General features: G+C 48.1%; 1 protein-coding gene across 1 annotated transcript in view; it reads left to right on the top strand.

Annotated features, from left to right (window-relative positions):
• Window positions 1-18,714, top strand: part of FBXW8 (F-box and WD repeat domain containing 8) — a 55,740-nt gene that overhangs the window by 35,330 nt on the left and 1,696 nt on the right. The window contains exons 6-9 of the mRNA XM_032705856.1: window positions 216-412; window positions 1,881-2,090; window positions 11,734-11,861; window positions 15,952-16,125. Coding sequence (XP_032561747.1) covers window positions 216-412; window positions 1,881-2,090; window positions 11,734-11,861; window positions 15,952-16,125 — 709 coding nt within the window. The remainder of the gene's footprint in view (window positions 1-215; window positions 413-1,880; window positions 2,091-11,733; window positions 11,862-15,951; window positions 16,126-18,714) is intronic.

Here is an 18,714-nt window from a genome sequence, read left to right as displayed (position 1 = left end):
AGCTTAAGGCCAGAGCACATACAGGTTCCCCTGAACCTGGTTTGTGGCTCAGAGGCAGCACAGCATCCTGAAGTTCTGCTTTCCTGCCCTGCAGTCTCCTCTCTGTACATTCCCTTTTTTTCCACGCCATGGATGTGAACTCACCCCTTTAAATGCTCTGGGAAAGCTTCGTTAAGTTCTGAGATGACCCCCAACGGTTCTTTTTTGGTGCCCAGGAACCATCAGCATTTGGAACCTGCTGCTGGGGCGGGAGCCAATCCATCATTACCAGCACAACCAGAAGATCCAGGCTCTGGCCCTGGGGCCGGAGGGCGCAGCCGTGGCCACGGCGTCGGGCTTCGAGGTCAAGGTGGAAACCGCCGAGGACAGAGGGTTCTGGCAAACCACAGCAACCTTTGAAATCCAGAAACTGGTGAGTCTCCAGCCCGCTCAGCTTCCCTGCAGGAGCTCCCGATCCAGTGATTATTTCTGGTGCAAGCTAAGGGGGATCTTGTAGAAGTCTCCCTGAACTAGAGAACAGCCTTATCAGCTGGGGGTTCTGGCTTTGGAGCAGGTTAATGGATGAGCCTTTCAGCACTGAAGAGCAAGGGTGAAATGCTGGCTTAGGCTACGAGTGAAAATGAACCCGAGTCCATATGGTGCAGGAGGTTGGCTGGTTTTAATTATTTTTTTCTTTCCCCCTGTCAACATTAGGTTGGCTCATTTTGTAAATCAGTTTTCTCGCGTAGAATTGGAGCTGAAGCTCCAGGTCTCATTCCAGATCAGCTCTGTCTGATTAATTCTGAGGCAGGATATTGCAGGAGAGCTAATAGTGTCACTTGTGAAGCTGGAACTCTTCGGGTTGCACCTTCTGTCAACTGAAGTTTTTGAGACTGTTTTAATTAAAAAACAAAAGCTGTCCCGTTCTCTCAAGTTTTATTGGGTCTCAGAGTATCAACTTTTCTTTGGTAGGGGAAGGAAGTGCAGGGGAATAATTGAGTCTTGCAGCCTCTCTGCCATTGCAGGAAGCTGAGTGCACAGCTAAGGGGTGTGAAGGGATTTAAACCACCCCTGATTAATCCTCTCCTCCAAAGCTAAGTCAGCCTTGCAGTGCTTAAAATATTTGGGGATTTTGTTGATTTAAGAGGTTTTCCAGTTAAAGCACCACTGTAGTTGAATCCATTTTTTGGATCTTGCATGCTGTGACAAGTCAGTTTGTCCCGTGGGACACACAGATTCCACACTATCTTCCAAGGCTGGGTTAGAGATCAACTGTTCAGGAGTTCAAACCCTTCCCATGGTGAGACTTTTCAGCTGTATTTTCATTATTTACTGAAATGGGAAGAGCAACATCCTCGTGGTCTCGTGACAGAAGATTTGGGAGCTGGCATTTGGGCTGTCCTAGAGGGATGTGATGTCTCTGTTAATTTAGGGTAACCCTACATGATTGCAGGGTAAACATCAACTATTCCAATTCCATGTGAGTTGTATCAATGTGTTTCCTCTTCTGGAGCACCTTATTCACATTCCAGCCACGGTATTTCCCTTGTGTGCTTTAACCTGTGGCTTCTCTGTCCTTCAGTGGATGAGTGTGTTAAGTTTTGCTCCTTTCTCTGATGTGACATTTTGGGATGTTTTATTGTAATGTGCTCTGATTAGGTTTGTTTTTTTTAATGGACTCATTCTAAAGATTGTGAGCTGAATTTCATCATAGGAGCTAAACTTGCAGAAATTCAGAATTAAAATTGATTCTCGGTCTTTGTCTGAAGTTAATCCATAATTGGGATGACACAAGACATAACCCATAACCACACATGGGTAGTTTGCTCAGTTCAGCCAGTGGCAGTAGTGATGTAGAAGAATTTGTGATGTATTAAAAATAAAAAGTCTGCTCTTTTCAGGTCAACTTCCTTAATCTGGTTCCAGATGTTACGGGGAGCCCAGTGGCAGTGGCAGCTGCAGAGGACATTGTGTATCTCCTGAAAGCAGAAGATCCTGGCAAAATCCTGCACTCTGTCTATGGCCAGCCTGTCACCTGCCTGGATGTGTCTGCCCATGAAGCTGCCTTTGGGATCAAAACCTTTGGCTGGTTGTTGAATGAGCCCAACCAGGTATTTAATTCTCTTTTGGTAAGATTTTTATACCTTTGTCGTTAACAAAGGGAAAAAAAGAGTTCATGCTGCTTGAGCACTTCCTTCCCTGCTCTCCAGCTTTCAGCAGGAGAGGGAAGACATTCTTTTATGCAATAATTTGATGTTTTTGTGTGTTCTCCTCCTGGGCTGAAGTGAGGGATTATTATTATTATCTGAGTTCACTGGGTTCATCCTTTTCAATCTCTGCTCCTCAGCAGGGCCCAGCTCGCCTGGTTTATGCTGCATCAGTGGCATCAGGGGGAACTTGGCTCAAAACCCCCCCAAAAAACAACCCAAAAGCCCAAAACATCCCTTTTGGTGAGGGGACATGTCGAACTTTGTACGTGCAAATGTGTGATCTTGGGGGGGGGGGAAGGATTTTTAGGTTGTGCTCTGGAGTATTTGAAGTCACTTCCAGCTTGGTGAGGATGGTGTGACTGTTGCATTAAACATCTTGGCAGGGTAGATCAAAACCACGCTGCTTTTGTAGCCCTGCTGGAGCCTCATGGCTGAGGGATGCTCCCAATGCAGCTCTTCCAAAGCTCCTCTGGTTGCAGGAGGGGTTCTTGTGGGATGGCAGACCCAAATAAGTGACATAAATCATAAACTCATGGAATAGTTGGGTTGGAAGGGACCTTAAAGACCATCCAGTCCCACCCTCTGCCATGGGCAGGGACACCTTCCACTAGCCCAGGTGGCTCCAAGTCCCATCCAGCCTGGCCTTGGACACTTCCAGGGATGGGGCAGCCACAGCTTTGGGGGCATCTTAGAGTCCCTGAGATCCCAGGAAGCAGCTCCTGGACACAGCCCCGCTCCAGGGCAGGGAGCAAGCTGGAAACAGGAGAGACCTGTTTCCAGATGCCTTGAGAAGAGTTTCCACTCCCAAATTTCATTCCTTTTTCTGTGTTACACCTCAGACCTGTGGTGGACTGTCAGCAATGAGGGGAACAGGGTTCTTCAGGCAGGTGGAGAAAGAGCAGGAGGTGAGCACACCCAGATGAAAGGAGCTGTGGTCTGTGGTGTAAAAAGGCAGCATTCTCCTTGGCAGGTCACCAGAACAGCAAAGCTTTGCTTAGGACTTCCTCTGTGTGAGGAACAAACGTGTCCAGCTGCATCTCCTTTCCCCTCAAAATCCACGTTCCCCGGGGAGGCCACCACAAATAAATACCTGTAGGGTTGGGAGATGAGGCTGTTCTCTCTTTATTAATTCCTTTGCTGCCTTAATCCAGCTCCTTTCCCTGCAGAGGTGGGAGGTCAGGAGGCAAAATCTCCTCATTCAGGGGCATCACCTCTGCCACCCCCTTTGTGAAACCCCCTCAGGGCCCCAAGCTCCGCTCTGTAAGGCCGGACATCCTTCCTAATTTAGTCCTGGGCTCCTCCACGGCGGGTTGTGCTGAGCCCTGCATCCCAATCAGGGTGATGGGCTGGGATGTGTGTGACAAGGACACTCTCCTGGCACCGCTGCTCCGCTGACATCACGCTGGAAATTAATTACCAGCGTCTCTTGTGCTAATTCCTCGGCTCCCACAGACGTGAAGGGACTGTGCATTGGCTGATTACACCGGGCACCAGCTCACAAGCTGTCTTGGGGAGAGCTTTCCATCTTGGAAGCCTGGTGGTGGAGGATTCCAGCCCCCTTTTGCTGCTGGCTGGGTTTCCTCTCAGGTGGGGGTTTGCTTTGTTTTCCTTCTCCCGCCTTAGTAACCTGCTTTGGGATGAAAATAGTTTGCCCATGAAAAAAATTAGTTTGGGAAGCCATCATCCTTCCCTCTCTCTCTCTGTTTTTTTTAATAATTTTCTAATTTTAACCAAAACTGACAGCAGAGTCGAGATCTGAGGCATAAAATCTGTAGGATCTTTTATGTTGGAGAGGAGAAAAACATCAAATCCACGGCCTAGACTTGCCTGCTGTCAGACTGCAGACATCCTTGCAGGAGTGAGGGGAGAACAGAAATGCTTCAGCTCTGGGAAGTTCAAGCATCAGACAACCCAAATATGTTGTTGTTTCTTGGAAGTTTGTCTGGTTATTGCTCTTGGAGCTCTTTTTTTATGTTAAGATGTGAATTTCTTCAATCATAGTTCAATAATTCAGTAATATTTCAGTTGTCTTAACTCAGCATGGAATGTACTATTTCCCTTAAATTCCAAACTCTGGAAATCCTGAGGTCTGTGTTCCCATCTAGGCTTGTACAGGGATAATAATATATATATATAAAATATAATATAATATAAACCTCTTACACATGGAGCATGAAAAATGTCAGCATTGACTTCATCTGATTTCTGATGCAATCTGGTTGTAGGGTCTGACCAAAGCTTTTCTCATAGCTGGGGTATTTATAACCTTCCATCTGCTCTCAGGTAACTCTGGTCTCCTGCTGTAGTTCAGGTGAGCTTTGTGAATTATTTCTTGCAATTTATAGGTTGATTATTTCTTGCAATTTGTTTCTTGACATTTTTTATTCTCTCGGGGTGGGGAAGGGAAAACCTCAAACCCGACTTTCTTCCTGTATTTAAAATTCAGTTCAAATTTTTGAAACTATTCAGCAGTTCTTGGTGATAAAGTTAATAAACATGGGAGGATTTGGGTGGTTTTGGGCTTGATGAAAGGTGTTGAACCTCACCTGGCTCTTCTGAGCAGCCACTGAAATCCTGCCTGGGTTTGCTCCTGTGTTTAATGTTTCTTAACTGCTTCCCAATGGGAGTGCATCCAGTAGAATTAACCACTGTAGTGAACTAAATAAACTCTTAAATCACAGAATCATGGAATGGTTTGGGTTGGAAGGGCCCTTAAAACTCATCCAGTGCCACCTTCCACTATCCCAGGTTGCTCCAAGCCCCGTCCAACCTGGCCTTGGACACTCCCAGGGATGGGGCAGCCTCAGTAAATAATCCTTTAAATTGAATTTCATTGTCTACAGTCTCTCTTGGATGATATATTTAGGTCATGGCTGCTTGATATAAGCTGTTACATCTTTCTTGCTCCTTGCTTTGACTAAAATCCTTCTCTTTAACTGAGAAGCTGCAGTGTCTTTTCTGATGTCATCATGTCTCCAGTTCTCAGGGAGTTCCAAAGACTTCCAATAATTTTTTATCTTGATTTTTCTTCTTTTAAAAGTGTATTTGGTGGTGGGTTTTTTTTTCAATAAGTTAATCTTTATGAACTCTTGTTTTCATGGTAGAAGGGCTGGGGACTGAATTGGAGCATATGGGACTTGCCCAACTCTTTCTCTTTGAGGAGCTGCAGGACTGCAGAGTGTTAGCAGATCTTTGAAGGTGTTGAAAGGTGTTTTAAATACCCTTTTCTTTATAAACTTCTGTATCATGTCAGAGAAACAAACCTCTCTGAGGAACTGAACTGTGTCAGGCAGCACAAGGAACAGAGTCCAGCAGAGAGACCAGAACTTTCCCTTGCCTAAGTTTTACATGATGTATTGATTAACCCCTGTAAATGACCAGAAATAATTTTGCAAGTTCAAATGAATAAATCAATGCCTTTTGCATTGGCTGCCAGTGATGACATTCTGCTTTTTTTCCCTATTTATACAACACTGTGAGTGCCTCAGAAGGGTGTCTCAGGTTTGGAAAATACAGCTGCTAGGACAGGCCATGAATATTCCAGGTGATACAAAACCAAGAGAATCATTCAGGTTTCAATAATTCCCTTGCTTTTTAATGACTCCCTTGCTTTTTAATGACTCCCTTACTTTTTAATAACTCCCTTGCTTTTCCTTTCCCCTGTGTTGGGGGAAATGCATTTCTGGGCCTGTTTTCCCAGCGAGTGGGTGGCTCGGTGGGTAAACACACCATCCTTCCAGTGGGCACTGGAGCCTCCAGCCACGAGGGCAGTGAGCCTGGTGCCCCCACTGCAGTCCTAGCAGACATCTGTGCCCATCCCAAGCCCATCCAGGCTGGCAGATCCCGGGGGCTGGCAGTGTCCGGCGCTGGAACCGCGAGGGCTGCAGGTGCCTTGGCAGCGCCGGCGCGAGGCTTGGCTCTCCTTCTTCCCGCCAGCTTGGAGTCTCACTTCAGAACTCGGGGCAGAGGGGGAAAAACTTCAAAGTGGAAAAACAACACACTCCCCTTGGGAGCTCCGTGGGTGACTCTGCAGCAGGTGGGGAGGAGCGGGAGGTGCCTCTCCGGCGGGATTTGCCGCGAGCTCCGTGGTTTCCGCGGGTCCCCGGGGGGTTCCGAGCGTGGCTCTCGGCTCTCGGTGCAGCTCAGCCCGGCTTTGCCAGCACAAAGTCACCTCCAGGATGGCATGAAAGTCAATTTTCCGCATGCTCAGAGGAGCCCTTGTGTTACCAGCTTTGCACAATGACTTATATCTGGCAAGAACCTGCAAAATAGTCTCTCTGGCTGATTGTCAAAAATTACATCATATTGGAGTAAACTGCTTTTAAATCAAACATCCATTATTCATGGATATTAACTGCTTTTTTTTTATTTATTTTTTTTTTCCAAACTGGCTGTTTTGTGTTTGATTTACTCTTTTTCTTTCTCTCTGATTGTCTGTCTGTCTCCCTCAGCTGCTCCTTTTAAATCTTAGCTCATCTTTAAATTTATGGAGCCAGAACACTTATCTCTGGGTGCAAGTCTCAACGTGCTGACCCTGCATTTGTTAACAGTGAAATTGGTTTTGTTGTTGTTGCAGTGTCATGTGCCATATTTACAGTAGGCAATCCAATACATTTGCACTGGGAAACTGTGCCCCTGAGCCTTGTAAACTTTAAAAATATTATTTTTTCCACCTCGCTTTAGATACAAAAATCCCAACTTGCAGCAGTGTGTACCATATGTTGTATTTAATTTGATGAGTTCTGCCACAAATGCATGTGGAGTAGCCTTCCTGCTTTTGTGGATACCCTCTGAAATGGGATGGGTTCAATCTGAGAAAAAAAACAGGATCCCTTTTTATTTTGGGGGGGCTTGAAATCTCACAACCCTTTCTTTTGCTGGCAATATTTGTGTGTATTCAGGCAATGTGGTTTTTTTCCAGTTGGCAGAGGGATGGCCAGAAAGAAAAAGGGGAGAATAAATGAAAATAAATGTAAATCCTGTACCCAGGCTTGCTGCTTGTTCCTGGGTTTGTTTTATTTTGATCCTCTGTCTCTAAAGTGACAGAAAGCTCCGTCCTAAACGATTCCTTCCGAAAAAGTGGCTCTTTAATGTATCCTGTGTGCTGTTCAGTGAGGAAAAGGATGTAGGTTTCGAGTGTGGTTTGACAATTGCACTTTTTGCTGATATTTATCACCCTCCCTTCCATACTTCAGCTAAATAAGAACTAAAAATACAGCACACACCCGGTTCTGAGAGAGACCTCGGTCTTCCCTGGCCGTGCAGTGCCATAACTTTGGAGAGGAAGGCAGGGCTGGGATTGCAGAGGGAAAGCAGCTCCTCCCCAGAGCAGTTGTGTGCTGGCTCCTGGCCAGGACGGTGGGTTGGACACCCCTGCTCCTGCTGAAAGTACCACGGGCTCTTTGATAACGAGCGCTCGGGGATTTGTTGTTTCAATGTTCCCATCCAAAAAAGACATCTCCGGCAACCCAGGATCCCAAAACACCTGCTGGGGTCTTGGACACGCATGGAAGAGTTCCATCAACAGCATTCCCTTCAGTTCCTTGGTTTTTCTTGGAAGTATCTCAGCCCAGAGTACATCGGCCACGCTTGACCTCACTTAGCTGCACGGTGTAACGAAGCTCCCAGCTCAGCTCTTCTGGCTGCAGAGGCTTTAATTCTTCGGGAATTAATTTTCCTCCTCTTTCAGGAGTTCTTGGACAGCATTTAAAGAGAGTTAGTTCCCCGTGCCCACTGCTCTGCAGTAACTTCTCCTTTCTTCCCTTCCCTTGGCTCGTGAATTTTCCAGCTTCTTGGAGCGTCTGTCCGAGAGTGACCACAGGTTGAGCCTCGCCCAAGTCACCCAGTAAAGAGGGAAATTAGTCTAATGCACTGTCTTAACAAAAGGGGAGAGTATGAGCATGAATAATTAACAGCACCGGGCTGTGGCAGTGGGATAAAATGAAGTCCCATTTGCTCAGCCTTATTAAAAGAGAGAGAGGGAGAGGGAGGGATGGGAAAGGTCGTTAAGGGACTTGTAACATGGCAAGAATCGCCTCCGAGGTGGATAATGTGTTTTCTAATCTCTGTGGTCTTTAACTAAACATAATGGTGGAGGTACTCTGGCTATCCCTGGCTCCTTGAATTATGGAGCATTCTGGGAGGTTGGTTGGCTCCTGGCCAAGGGCTGGGACTTTTCATTTGGGCAAGGTTAATAGGTAACACTTTTTACCCGGTGCCTTGGGTCCCCCCTAAGGTCTGCCCGGGGTCTTTAATGCTTTTTCTCCCCTGTGTGTCCCCCCAGGTCCCTCTGGGGGCAGGGATCTCGTTAGTGTGCTATCCCAGGACACTTCATTTCACACCCAGATGCTCTGGATTCACTTACCTTCGCTTGGTACCTATTAGGTCACTGGTCTTGGGTGTCCATTATGGGATTATAAATACCTTTAAAAGGGTAATCCCCTTGCAGTGTGCATTACAGGATTATAAACCTCCCAGAGATCTTAGGCTTTATCTGCCCTTTAACACACAGGCCCTTATTTCAAGTCCCTATTGACCAGGTATTTCCATTCTTTCTCCTTGGCCTTTGTAAAGAAAATCCTTCTTGCCTTGAGATATTATAGGAGAGCTCATCAGAACTTCAAAATTGTCCTCAGTGTGCTTTTAAACTCCTTGTCTTCAAGAAATCATTATTCAGACTTCAGAAAAAAAAAAAAAAGGCACTCTGAGTGCTTTTTGCTTCTTTACTTATCAGCTTGCCACGAAAACACGTTGAAATTCATTTGCAGAGCATGAAATCGCTCGGGACGAGTTGAATTTCGAGATAGACAAATCCTGAAGATCACAAAGAGAATCTTCCAGTGACGGGGCTAATTGGCTAGAGAGACACGTGAGCGTGATAAAATTCAGAATAAAATTTTATTTTAGCAATCAGTGCTGTTATTGATTGTTAAAATAAACAGTCTTTAAAAGAATAGAGGCTGGCATGAGAGGAGAAGGCGTTGGAGGGGGTAGGAGGTGGTGAGGCAGAAGCTTTTCTTCCATTTTTGTGGATGCGAAGCTTTATTTTTTTACAGGTTCTTAGCTGCAAATGTTTTAAATTAGTGGCCACCTACAGGTTGTGTGAGGAGAAATAAGTGATTTTTCAGCTGGTGGTACCTGTGAGTTTTGCCCCAGGGCTGGAACTGAGGCTGCAACGTGTAACATTTGCTCCCATGGAGAGCGGGGGAATCTTTAAATGCCACGTGGAAGCAATTTTTCCTTGTGGTCTTCCACGGCCATTTCAAGGACATATCATATGTTTATGGGGTAGATGGGAGCCATGGACATTTAGGTAAATTAATAGTTTCTGGATGTTCCCTGTCAGCATTAGCCCCGGGGGGCTTTTGGGAAAGCAGCTTTTGGCCCTCTCCTCTCCGGAGCTTTTCCATCCAGCTGGGAAGAGGCTCAACTGGGAGCTGGAATACTTTGCTGCTGACCCCGTCACTTATTGTTCTTAGGTTGAATTCAGCACTTTATTGACTTTGTCTTTTGTTCAGAACTTTCCAAGGAGAAATTTGGTTGCCAGGCCCAGATATTAATTTCCTTTGCAGTGAAAACTCTTCGAGGCCCCTTTGCCAGAACGTCATTATCCCTGGGTTTGGTTAGTGAGCTGTTGGGAGCTGGGCTGTGAGTGAGAACAGCCTGTAAAACTGCTCTGGACCTCAAAGATTAACATTTCCATGCAGTTTGTAGCAATTTTTTCCTCGGTGGGCAAGTTGAAATGAATTTTTTGAGCAACTTTTACGCCCTAAACCTCACTGCAAGTACAGAGCCTTCCTGGTTTTACAGAGCTTGGGTAAAAATTGCTTTGGTTCTTTTGGGTCTTAAGGATGAAAAATAACATGTTAAAGACTGGTATTCGAGGCAGGTAAGTTCACAAAGGACTAGTTGGGAGATTACAAATCTTATAAGAGCCTCAGGAAGTGGGATGTGAATGTTTTTATCCTAATAGGGAGCTGATAATATGTCTGAATAAAACCCTGCCTGCTCTTTAGCTGGGAGAAATGGCAGGTGGAGGGAACCTGTAAATCCTCTGGATTTAAAAATCCTGGAGATTTTTCAAGCTTCACTTCTGTTGCCCAGTCCTGCATCACAAAACGAGCCTCCCTTCCTTTAATTCAACCTTTAATTCAGATCTCTACAGTTGCACAAATAGGAAGTAAAAGGCCAGGCAGCATCAGTGTCTCTGCTCTGGCAAATGCTGAAATAATACCTACAGATTGTGTAATATTTATTAAGCTGCACTGGATATAACCAGCAAATTAGAAGTAAAGGGTATTGATGTGAGGTTGGCCTGGCCATGCTGATGTTGCCATGAGTTTCTGCTGATATTTTAAGTACCATTAACTCCTCTCATGGTCACAGGTCTCTTTTAATTGAAAGGAGCATCACCGTGAAATTTAATAACGTTTATGAAGTTATGTCAGGCCAGGTGCAGTGCTCAGCTCCACTGGGCTTCGACCAGCACGTTTTCCTGCTTCTAAGAATACTCATTTCTCCTAAATTGAAAGGCCCAAACAGATAAATCTCATCTGGCCCCAGAGGAAAAACAGCAAACGTGATGGAACTGATTGAGGAGGGGGAACAACTCGTCCCTCTCGTCCCAGCTCTGGTTGAATCATCTCGGATGTTGCCTAAAATCAGGGTTGTTTTTATGCCTTTGCCATCTGAGCTGCCACTTCAGATGTGATTTTCCTCCTGGTCTGTGTGATGTGCAGCACAGCTCTCAGCAGGGCCCGTGTTCTGTTCTGCTCTGCGATTTCGGCTGCACTTGGCTGGCCCTGCCTCTCTCAGCCCATCTGTCTGAACCTTCTCAGTGCTGGTGCTCTTCTCTCCTGCTACTCGGTCAAATATTCAAATTGGGGAAGAAACTGTTTGGTTTTCCTCACAGACTTTAAAGATCTGGCCTGGAGAAACTGCCTGGGAGCTGTCCCTGTCTGCTGCTGGGTGGCACTGGTGGTGCATCCCTGCTCCTTGATGGATTCCACTGGGAAACCCGATTTCCTTATTTCTGAGGTTGTGTCCCCCCCAACAGACCCTGATATTACACAATCTGTAGGTATTATTTCAGCATTTGCCAGAGCAGAGGCACTGATGCTGCCTGGCCTTTTATTTCCTATTTGTGCAACTGTAGAGATCTGAAAGGTTGAATTAAAGGAAGGGAGGCTCGTTTTGTGATGCAGGACTGGGCAAAAAAAGTGAAGCTTTGAAAGTCTCCAGGATTTTTAAATCCAGAGGATTTACAGGTCTGAAGGGTGGAGTTGAGAGAGGAGAGGATCATTTTGTGCTGGAGGACTGGGCAACAAGAGTGAAGCTTTCAAAATCTCTAAGAATACTAGAGATGTATTTCTGGGGTGTTGTATCCCCCTTTTTAATAGGGATAAATCTGCCTCCTGATCATGTGTTACAAATCAAGCAACAAGCAAAACATCTCTGGGGGTAACAACTCCGCTTCGAGCTGCAGCAAAACCTCTTTGTCGTGCTCATGAGGAATTCATCCTGTGTTTTGTCCCCTTTCTGGCAGATTCTTCTTTACAACCTGGAAACAAACCAGTGCCTGACCAAGGTGGGCAACTCCATAGGTGACTTCACGTGTGTCAACCTCCACGACAGCCCTCCCCACATGCTCGTAGCGGGCAACAAGGACAGAAAGTAAGTGCCACCATCTCCAGTTAGCTGACTTCCCATCCTGCTGTCCTACAGCTGGACCTGCTGGAATTGGTTCCTCCTCTAACGTTTCAAATGCAGCCACGGTTTGAGGAACAAACTATTAGGTAATACTTGGACGTGGCTGTCAGCGGGCTTTGTTTTCGGGAAGCTCCCTGGGAAGACTTTGCTTTTCCAGCCATTTGGTGGACGCAGTTGGTGCACAGCCCAGCGAGACCACTTGGAATATCTTCCCCTTCCCCGCCACCACCCGCAAAATTAGTTTGGCATTTAAAAGCTCACTTTCTGATATTAAAAAAACAACCCCGGGGATGAATCGTGGGAGATGAGAGGGGCCCGGCTGCCAAACGATGTCAAGAGTGTATTTGGGAACACTGTGATGTCCCTCAGGTGACGGGGAAAAAAAAAAGAGACTTTCATATGAACAGATTCCAGCTTCTATTTAGCTGATTAGCAGCTTTCTCTTTAACTCCTTGGCTTGGGGAGTAGGATTTTCCCAGCGCAGTGGCCGGTGCCAGGAGCGGCCGCGCTGGGAACAGGCAGCGCGAAAGGATTAAAGTGCTTAAAAAGACCCTCTGAGTCCAATTTTTAGATTTTCTTTTCCTGGCGAGTCGTCGGTGGGGTCTGATCCAGTGCTCCAAAGGAGATGTGGGATGGCAGGGAGCCAGTCCCTAATGGCTCCCGCTTCCTTCCCTCCTCCTTTCCCCGTGCCGGGCACCAGGCTGCAGGTGGTGCTGTGCTGTGGTGGTGGGATCAGATTGGGAGGCGGGCACTTCCCTCTGCCAAATCCCAGACCTCTGTCCCGCCAGAGCAGCAGCTTGCAAAAATGATTATTTTGTCAAACAGCTTTTTTTTTTCCCCCCTCCTTTCTCAGTGAACAGGCAGTGCAAGCAAACCTCACACTTCCTCGGCACGCAGGGTGAGGGAAATATCTGGAGTTTGACGAGTGGACTTGAGTCCTTGGGAGGTTTTTTTTTGCCCTCTAAAAGCAGATAATTGATTTTCCAAAGCACCCCAGTGAAACTGCCTCCAATTTTGATCTCTTGCACGTGACAGGAGAGTAGCTGAAGCTGATATCCCTTCAGTGGGGTTGGGATTCACTGCCTTTGGAGTCTGTGCCCTTTCCCCTCCAGAAAGCTTTTTGGTTTTTCAGCTCAAGCACTGACTGAGTTTAAGAGGTTGGCTGTCACTAAAAATAGCAAGAAGTTAGGAATTAATAGTTGAGCAAACAAGTGTGGCATCCAGGAGGCAGGACCACGGGTATCTCTGAGGTCAGTGCCTCATGTGCTGCTGCATGAAGGTGCTGGGCATCCACAGGTGGAATGAGACTGGAACCTCCACAGCCCTATTAAGGAGCAAATCTACTAAATAGGGACCTTGCCACAGGAGTTCAGACTGCTGCTGGCCGGTAGGAACACTTACAGCTTGAATTAAATGCAGCAGTTTCACAATTTCACTGGAATATGATGGTCTTTTATTCAAAGCCACGATTTTGAGACGTTAACGCTTGGGAAACGTTTTTGGTAGGACCTGTAAAATCTGTCTCTCCGTTGAAAACACTCCTGAAGCATTGCTGATGTATTTGATTTCTGAGCTGTGCTTCACTCTGGCAAGAGATGTGACAGCAGGGAGCGTGTGCTGATCCTGCTTTTCCGTGCTGGAAGCTGGGATGGCGAACGGCGTTGGGAAAGCAAACACATGGCAAGGCCGGTCGCCGGGAGCGTGGATCAAAACATGTATTCCATGCTTTCCTGGAGGCAAGGCAGCTTAATTTTGAGTCAGTCTAACAGGAGGGTCAAAGCCTGGTCATGAGAACACCTTCCCCACTGCTCCCAGGGCTGGGATGAGCCCGGAGTGCTCCCACTGAGCCCAGCTGTTGAGGCAGGAGGAGCCGGGCCGTGCCAGGTCTGTGTTACAGCATCGCATTAGATTGGCAAAACGCTTCTCTTTCTTCCCTTCAAAGCACATCTGAGCAGCACAAGTGTGCCTGTGATTCTTCCAGGGGTGTGCCAGGATGGACACCTGCCTGAAACCCGGGCGCTCGCTAATGGAATAAGCAGGACTCAATCGGATCTTCGCTTCCAGCTGAGCCTTCCAAACAGGAGCAGCTTTGATTTCCGTGCAGAGCACAGGCAGGACAGCAGCCCTTCCAAAATACCCCATCCTCACCCAAAGCACTGCTCCAACATGTAGCCAAAGCTCCTCTCTGCTGGAGCTGGAGGCAGCGAGTCCTTGTCACCATCCCAGCCGAGGGATGGGATGTTCCCAAGGGCGGCCGTGCAGCCACACGGAGCGTGTTCCTCGCCCCGTTCCAGCATGTTTTGCTGCATGTCAGATGGATGTTGCTCTGCTGGAGTTCTGGACTGTTCTGTTGCCTTTTCCTTTCAGTCCCCGAAACGTGTTGTTTGTGAAATCCTCCGGTGCAATCTCCGTTGGAGAGAGGAAAAGGAAAAACTTGCACAACACCATTAGGATCGTAGCAGGGGTGTGGAATAAAGCACAGTTAATGTGTTGGAACAAGTGTGTTTTGGCCTTTTCTGGAATTAATGTGGACCTGATGCTTTCACTCCTGATGGCCATCAGCTGGGAGGAACTTTCTCTGGCTTCCTTTCAAATCTGAGATCAGTATTTTGCCTTTCCTTCTGTTTTCACTTGCTGCATTTATTTATTCACTGATGCTTCATCTCTTAATCCTGACATATTGGATCCTGACATAAGGATCAGAAAAATATACTCCTTTGTGATACGTGCTGGGTTTAAAACTTTAACTGGCTTTGTGGCCTTGTTGCAGTGGTTGAAATCCTAAGTTCTGTTCCTGTAGTTCTGTTCTGGTTGAGTCTTCCTTATGGTTCTCTTCCAAGTGCTTTGTCTGAGTGGTCAATAATGTCTGAAAACCAGATGTACCTAAAATCTGCCCGCAGTCAGTGGCTGCATTTTTTAAGTGAGAAGAGATACTGGTTGCTGGGTGCCTGTGGATGGCTTTGTTTTAATATTAGTGATTAAGTCAAGAGTATAAATATGTCATTCCCATTTCTTGTCTTTTAATTTGCCCCACATTTGGTGTCTTCTGAAATCTTTGGAATCCCAGTCCTTTCCCTTGATCCTGGTAATAATATTACCCCTCATCCCAAGTGGATGTGGGTTGGGTACCAGGGTAGGGTGTGTTAGCAGTGTGCCCAAAACACAGGATTTAGTGCCTCAGGGCATTGCTGATGTTTTGGGAGGCTCAGATAGAGGAGCTTTCTCCAAATTGCACTTGTATTTTGTATCATGGGCTCAGAGAATCACAGGATGGTTTGGGTGGGAAGGGACCTTAAAGCTCATCCAGTCCCACCCCTGCCATGGGCAGGGACACCTTCCACCAGCCCAGGTTGCTCCAAACCCCATCCAACCTTTTAGGAACATTTTCAGGGATGGGGCAGCCACAGCTTCTCTGGGCAACCTGTGCCAGGGCCTCCCCACCCTCACAGGGAGGAATTCCTTCCCCATATCCCATCTATCCCTGCCCTCTGGCAGTGGGAAGCCATTCCCTGTGTCCTGTCCCTCCATCCCTTGTCCCCAGTCCCTCTCCAGCTCTCCTGGAGCCCCTTTAGGCCCTGCAAGGGGCTCTCAGTTCTCCCTGGAGCCTTCTCTTGTCCAGGTGAACCCCCCCAGCTCTCCCAGCCTGGCTCCAGAGCAGAGGGGCTCCAGCCCTGGCAGCATCTCCGGGGCCTCCTCTGGACTCTCTCCAGCAGCTCCACATCCTTCTCTGTGCTGAGGACCCCAGGGCTGGGGTCTTAGGACTTGTAAAGAGGCCCTCTTTAGGTCCTAGGACTTATAAAGAGTCAGGAAAGTGCTGTATGGTGGGAGAACTCTGCCTGAAAAACCCTCTGATAACCAGAAGTCCAAGGAAAAACTCAGCAATGAAAAATATGGACCGCACTGGTTTTCCAGCCCTGCAGTGGCCACGGGGCTACTGCTGCTGCCCCAGATAACATTTTCACGACCCCAAAGATCCTCGTGCTCTCAGAACCCGCAAGGCTGCACGTCCACAGCTGGTTTTTATCCCTGTTTGTTCTCCCTGGCTTTGGTTTAGGGTCAGGGTGTTCGACCTGCGCGGGGGCGAGTCCGTGTGCTCCCTCTACGCCCACCAGCTGGGAGTGTCTGCAGTGCAGATGGACGACTGGAAGATCGTCAGTGGAGGAGAAGAGGGCCTGGTGTGCGTGTGGGACCAGAGGATGGGCACCAAGCTGTGGGAGATGCACGCCAGGTAACTCCTGGAGGGGGCTGTCCCGTGGTGTTCGTGGGCTCCGGCTGACGGGAGGAGTGTGGGGAGGAGATGATCCAAAAGGCACCAAAAGGATGAATTTTGGAGGGTTCTGTTCAGTGTTCATGTGATTTGGGAACAGATTGCCTCCCCAGCTGCAGTCATGGCTTTCTCTGCCTGCCCTTTAGCTGTCTTGGGCTTTTGCTCGTTAGTTAATGAGCGCTTCAGTCGGTGTCGGAGGCCAGGGAGGTTTTCTTTCCTGGATTTTCCATGAGGTTCAGTTCCTGCCTTCTCCCTGCCCCGTCCCCAACCACTCTGCTTATTGAACCTTGCATTTAAAACACTGGGCTGGCTGTTTTCAGAGTGGCTGGTCCTGGCTCTCTCTATCCAGTGTATCCCAGCACAGTCCCTGTGTTTGTGCTCATCACGTTCACACATTCCCTTCATGGTGATGATCAAAGCCAGGCTGGTATTTAAACTCATTTAAATACTAAAATACCAGTTTGTACTGAAAGCACAAGTAGTTCAGTACTGGGAGTACAAGCAGAGATCAGTATCCTGGAGCTGACAGTTGCTGCAGCCAAATTCAGATTTCCTGATCAAGGCACAGTTCCCAGGGATTTGGCTTCATCTGGGTGAAGACTCAAGGATTTAGCCCCTTGTAACTCTGAGTGATAGCCATAAAATGAGCAGATAAATCCTGATTTCTTTTTTTTTTTTTTAATGCCTCTTTTCCAAAGAGGAGCTAGATGAGGTATTTACAGGCAGAGAAGTTCAAGCTGGAACTGTCATTGATTAATAGCAGGTATTGCCTTCCCTGTTGACCCTGGGAATGATAAAGCCTGTTGTGATGTGGCTGATGCATTAAGGACAATATTCCATTGATTGTCTCCTTGGCACGCTCATTAGTGCTGCTGCAGGAGGAGGGCAGGCAGGGCAGGGCTGAGCTGGGGGATGGACTCCAAGTGAAACCATTAGATTGAACATTTAAAATACTGTTTAATCTATAGAGGAATCAGAAGCGATCCCTTCAATCAAACAGGCCTTCTGAGATAAGGGCTGTGTGTGGTGTTATCCATGGCTGGGAATGGAAAACAAGGGCAGGAGCCAGGGGAGGTGACAGGAGACACGTTGGGGTCATGGAGATGAGGGGAGAAATTACTCCTGCTTGGACAGAAAATGCTGGTGCAGTGGTTTGGGGTGAGTTTATTCCCCAGTGAGAGAAAAGGAGTGTAGACCAGATTGAGCATCCAAAGGAGGGACATGAGGAGGGGGAAGGGTCTGGAGGGGCCACACGAGGAGCAGCTGAGGGCACTTGGCTTGTCCAGCTGGAGAAGAGGAGACTGAGGGGAGACTCCTCAGGGTCTGTGGCTTCCTCAGAGGGGCAGCTCCAACCTCTGCTCTGGGTGAGCAGGGATGGGACCCAGGGAATGGCTGGAGCCTGTGTCAGGGCAGGGTCAGGTTGGGTATCAGGGAAAGGTTCTTCCCCCAGAGGCTGGTTGGGCACTGCCCAGGCTCCCCAGGGCAGTGGGCACAGCCCCAAGGCTGCCAGAGCTCCAGGAGGGTTTGGACAACGCCCTGAGGGACAGGGTGGGATTGGGGTGTCTGTGCATCCAGGAGCTGGACTGATGATCCTGTGGGTCCTTCCAGCCCGGAATATTCCATGATTCTGTGATTCTTAGCATGTGCCTCAGAGTGCATTTCCATAGCTCAGTGCCTGGGGGTCGTGGGGGTCCTTACCCTTCATTTTGGGAAGCACCCTGCTCTCCCCAGGAGTGTGCTGCAGCCCTCAAAGCAGCAAACAGGCAGAGAGCCCCCATCCCTCACAGCCTCCGTGCTGCCGGGTTTGGAACAGATTTTCTGACCTCCACATGTGTTCTGGTAAGAGCCCACTAGGTGGGGATAGAACATGTGGGATCTGCTTCGTCCGGAGGAGAGGAGCCAGAGGTGCAGGTTCCTGCTCCAGCCTGGGAGAGAAAGGTTAGAGGTTCAGGTTCCCAACCTCTGGCCGTTCTGGATGGGGATAGAAGATGTATGTGCTGCTCCAGGCTGGAGGAGAAGAGCCAGAGGTGCAGGTTCCCAACCTCTGGCCATTCTAGATGGGGATAGAAGATGTGTGTTCGCTCCAGGCTGGAGTAGAAGAGTCAGAGGTGCAGGTTCCCAGTTTCTGGCCATACTGGATGGGATAGAAGGTGTGGGATCTGCTCCAGGCTGGAGAAGAGTCAGAGGTGCAGGTTCCTGCTCCAGGCTGGAGTAGAAGAGTCAGAGGTGCAGGTTCCCAACCTCTGGCCATACTGGATGGGGATAGAAGATGTGTGTTCTCTTCCAGGCTGGAGTAGAAGAGTCAGAGGTGCAGGTTCCAGTTTCTGGCCATACTGGATGGGATAGAAGATGTGGGATCTGCTCCAGGCTGGAATAGAAGAGTCAGAGGTGCAGGTTCCTGCTCAAGGCTGGAGGAGAGGAGCCAGAGGTGCAGGTTCCCGGTTTCTGGCCCTATTGGTTGGGGATAGAAGATGTGGGATCTGCTCCAGGCTGGCAGAGTAGAGCCAGAGCTGCAGGTTCCCAACCTCTGGCCATAGAACGAGCGTCGAC

Source organism: Chiroxiphia lanceolata, chromosome 18 (genome assembly GCF_009829145.1).
Source record: "Chiroxiphia lanceolata isolate bChiLan1 chromosome 18, bChiLan1.pri, whole genome shotgun sequence".
Taxonomy (NCBI): Eukaryota; Metazoa; Chordata; class Aves; order Passeriformes; family Pipridae; genus Chiroxiphia; species Chiroxiphia lanceolata.
The sequence above is the reverse complement of the archived record's forward strand: the minus strand, read 5'-3'. Positions and strand labels throughout refer to the sequence as shown.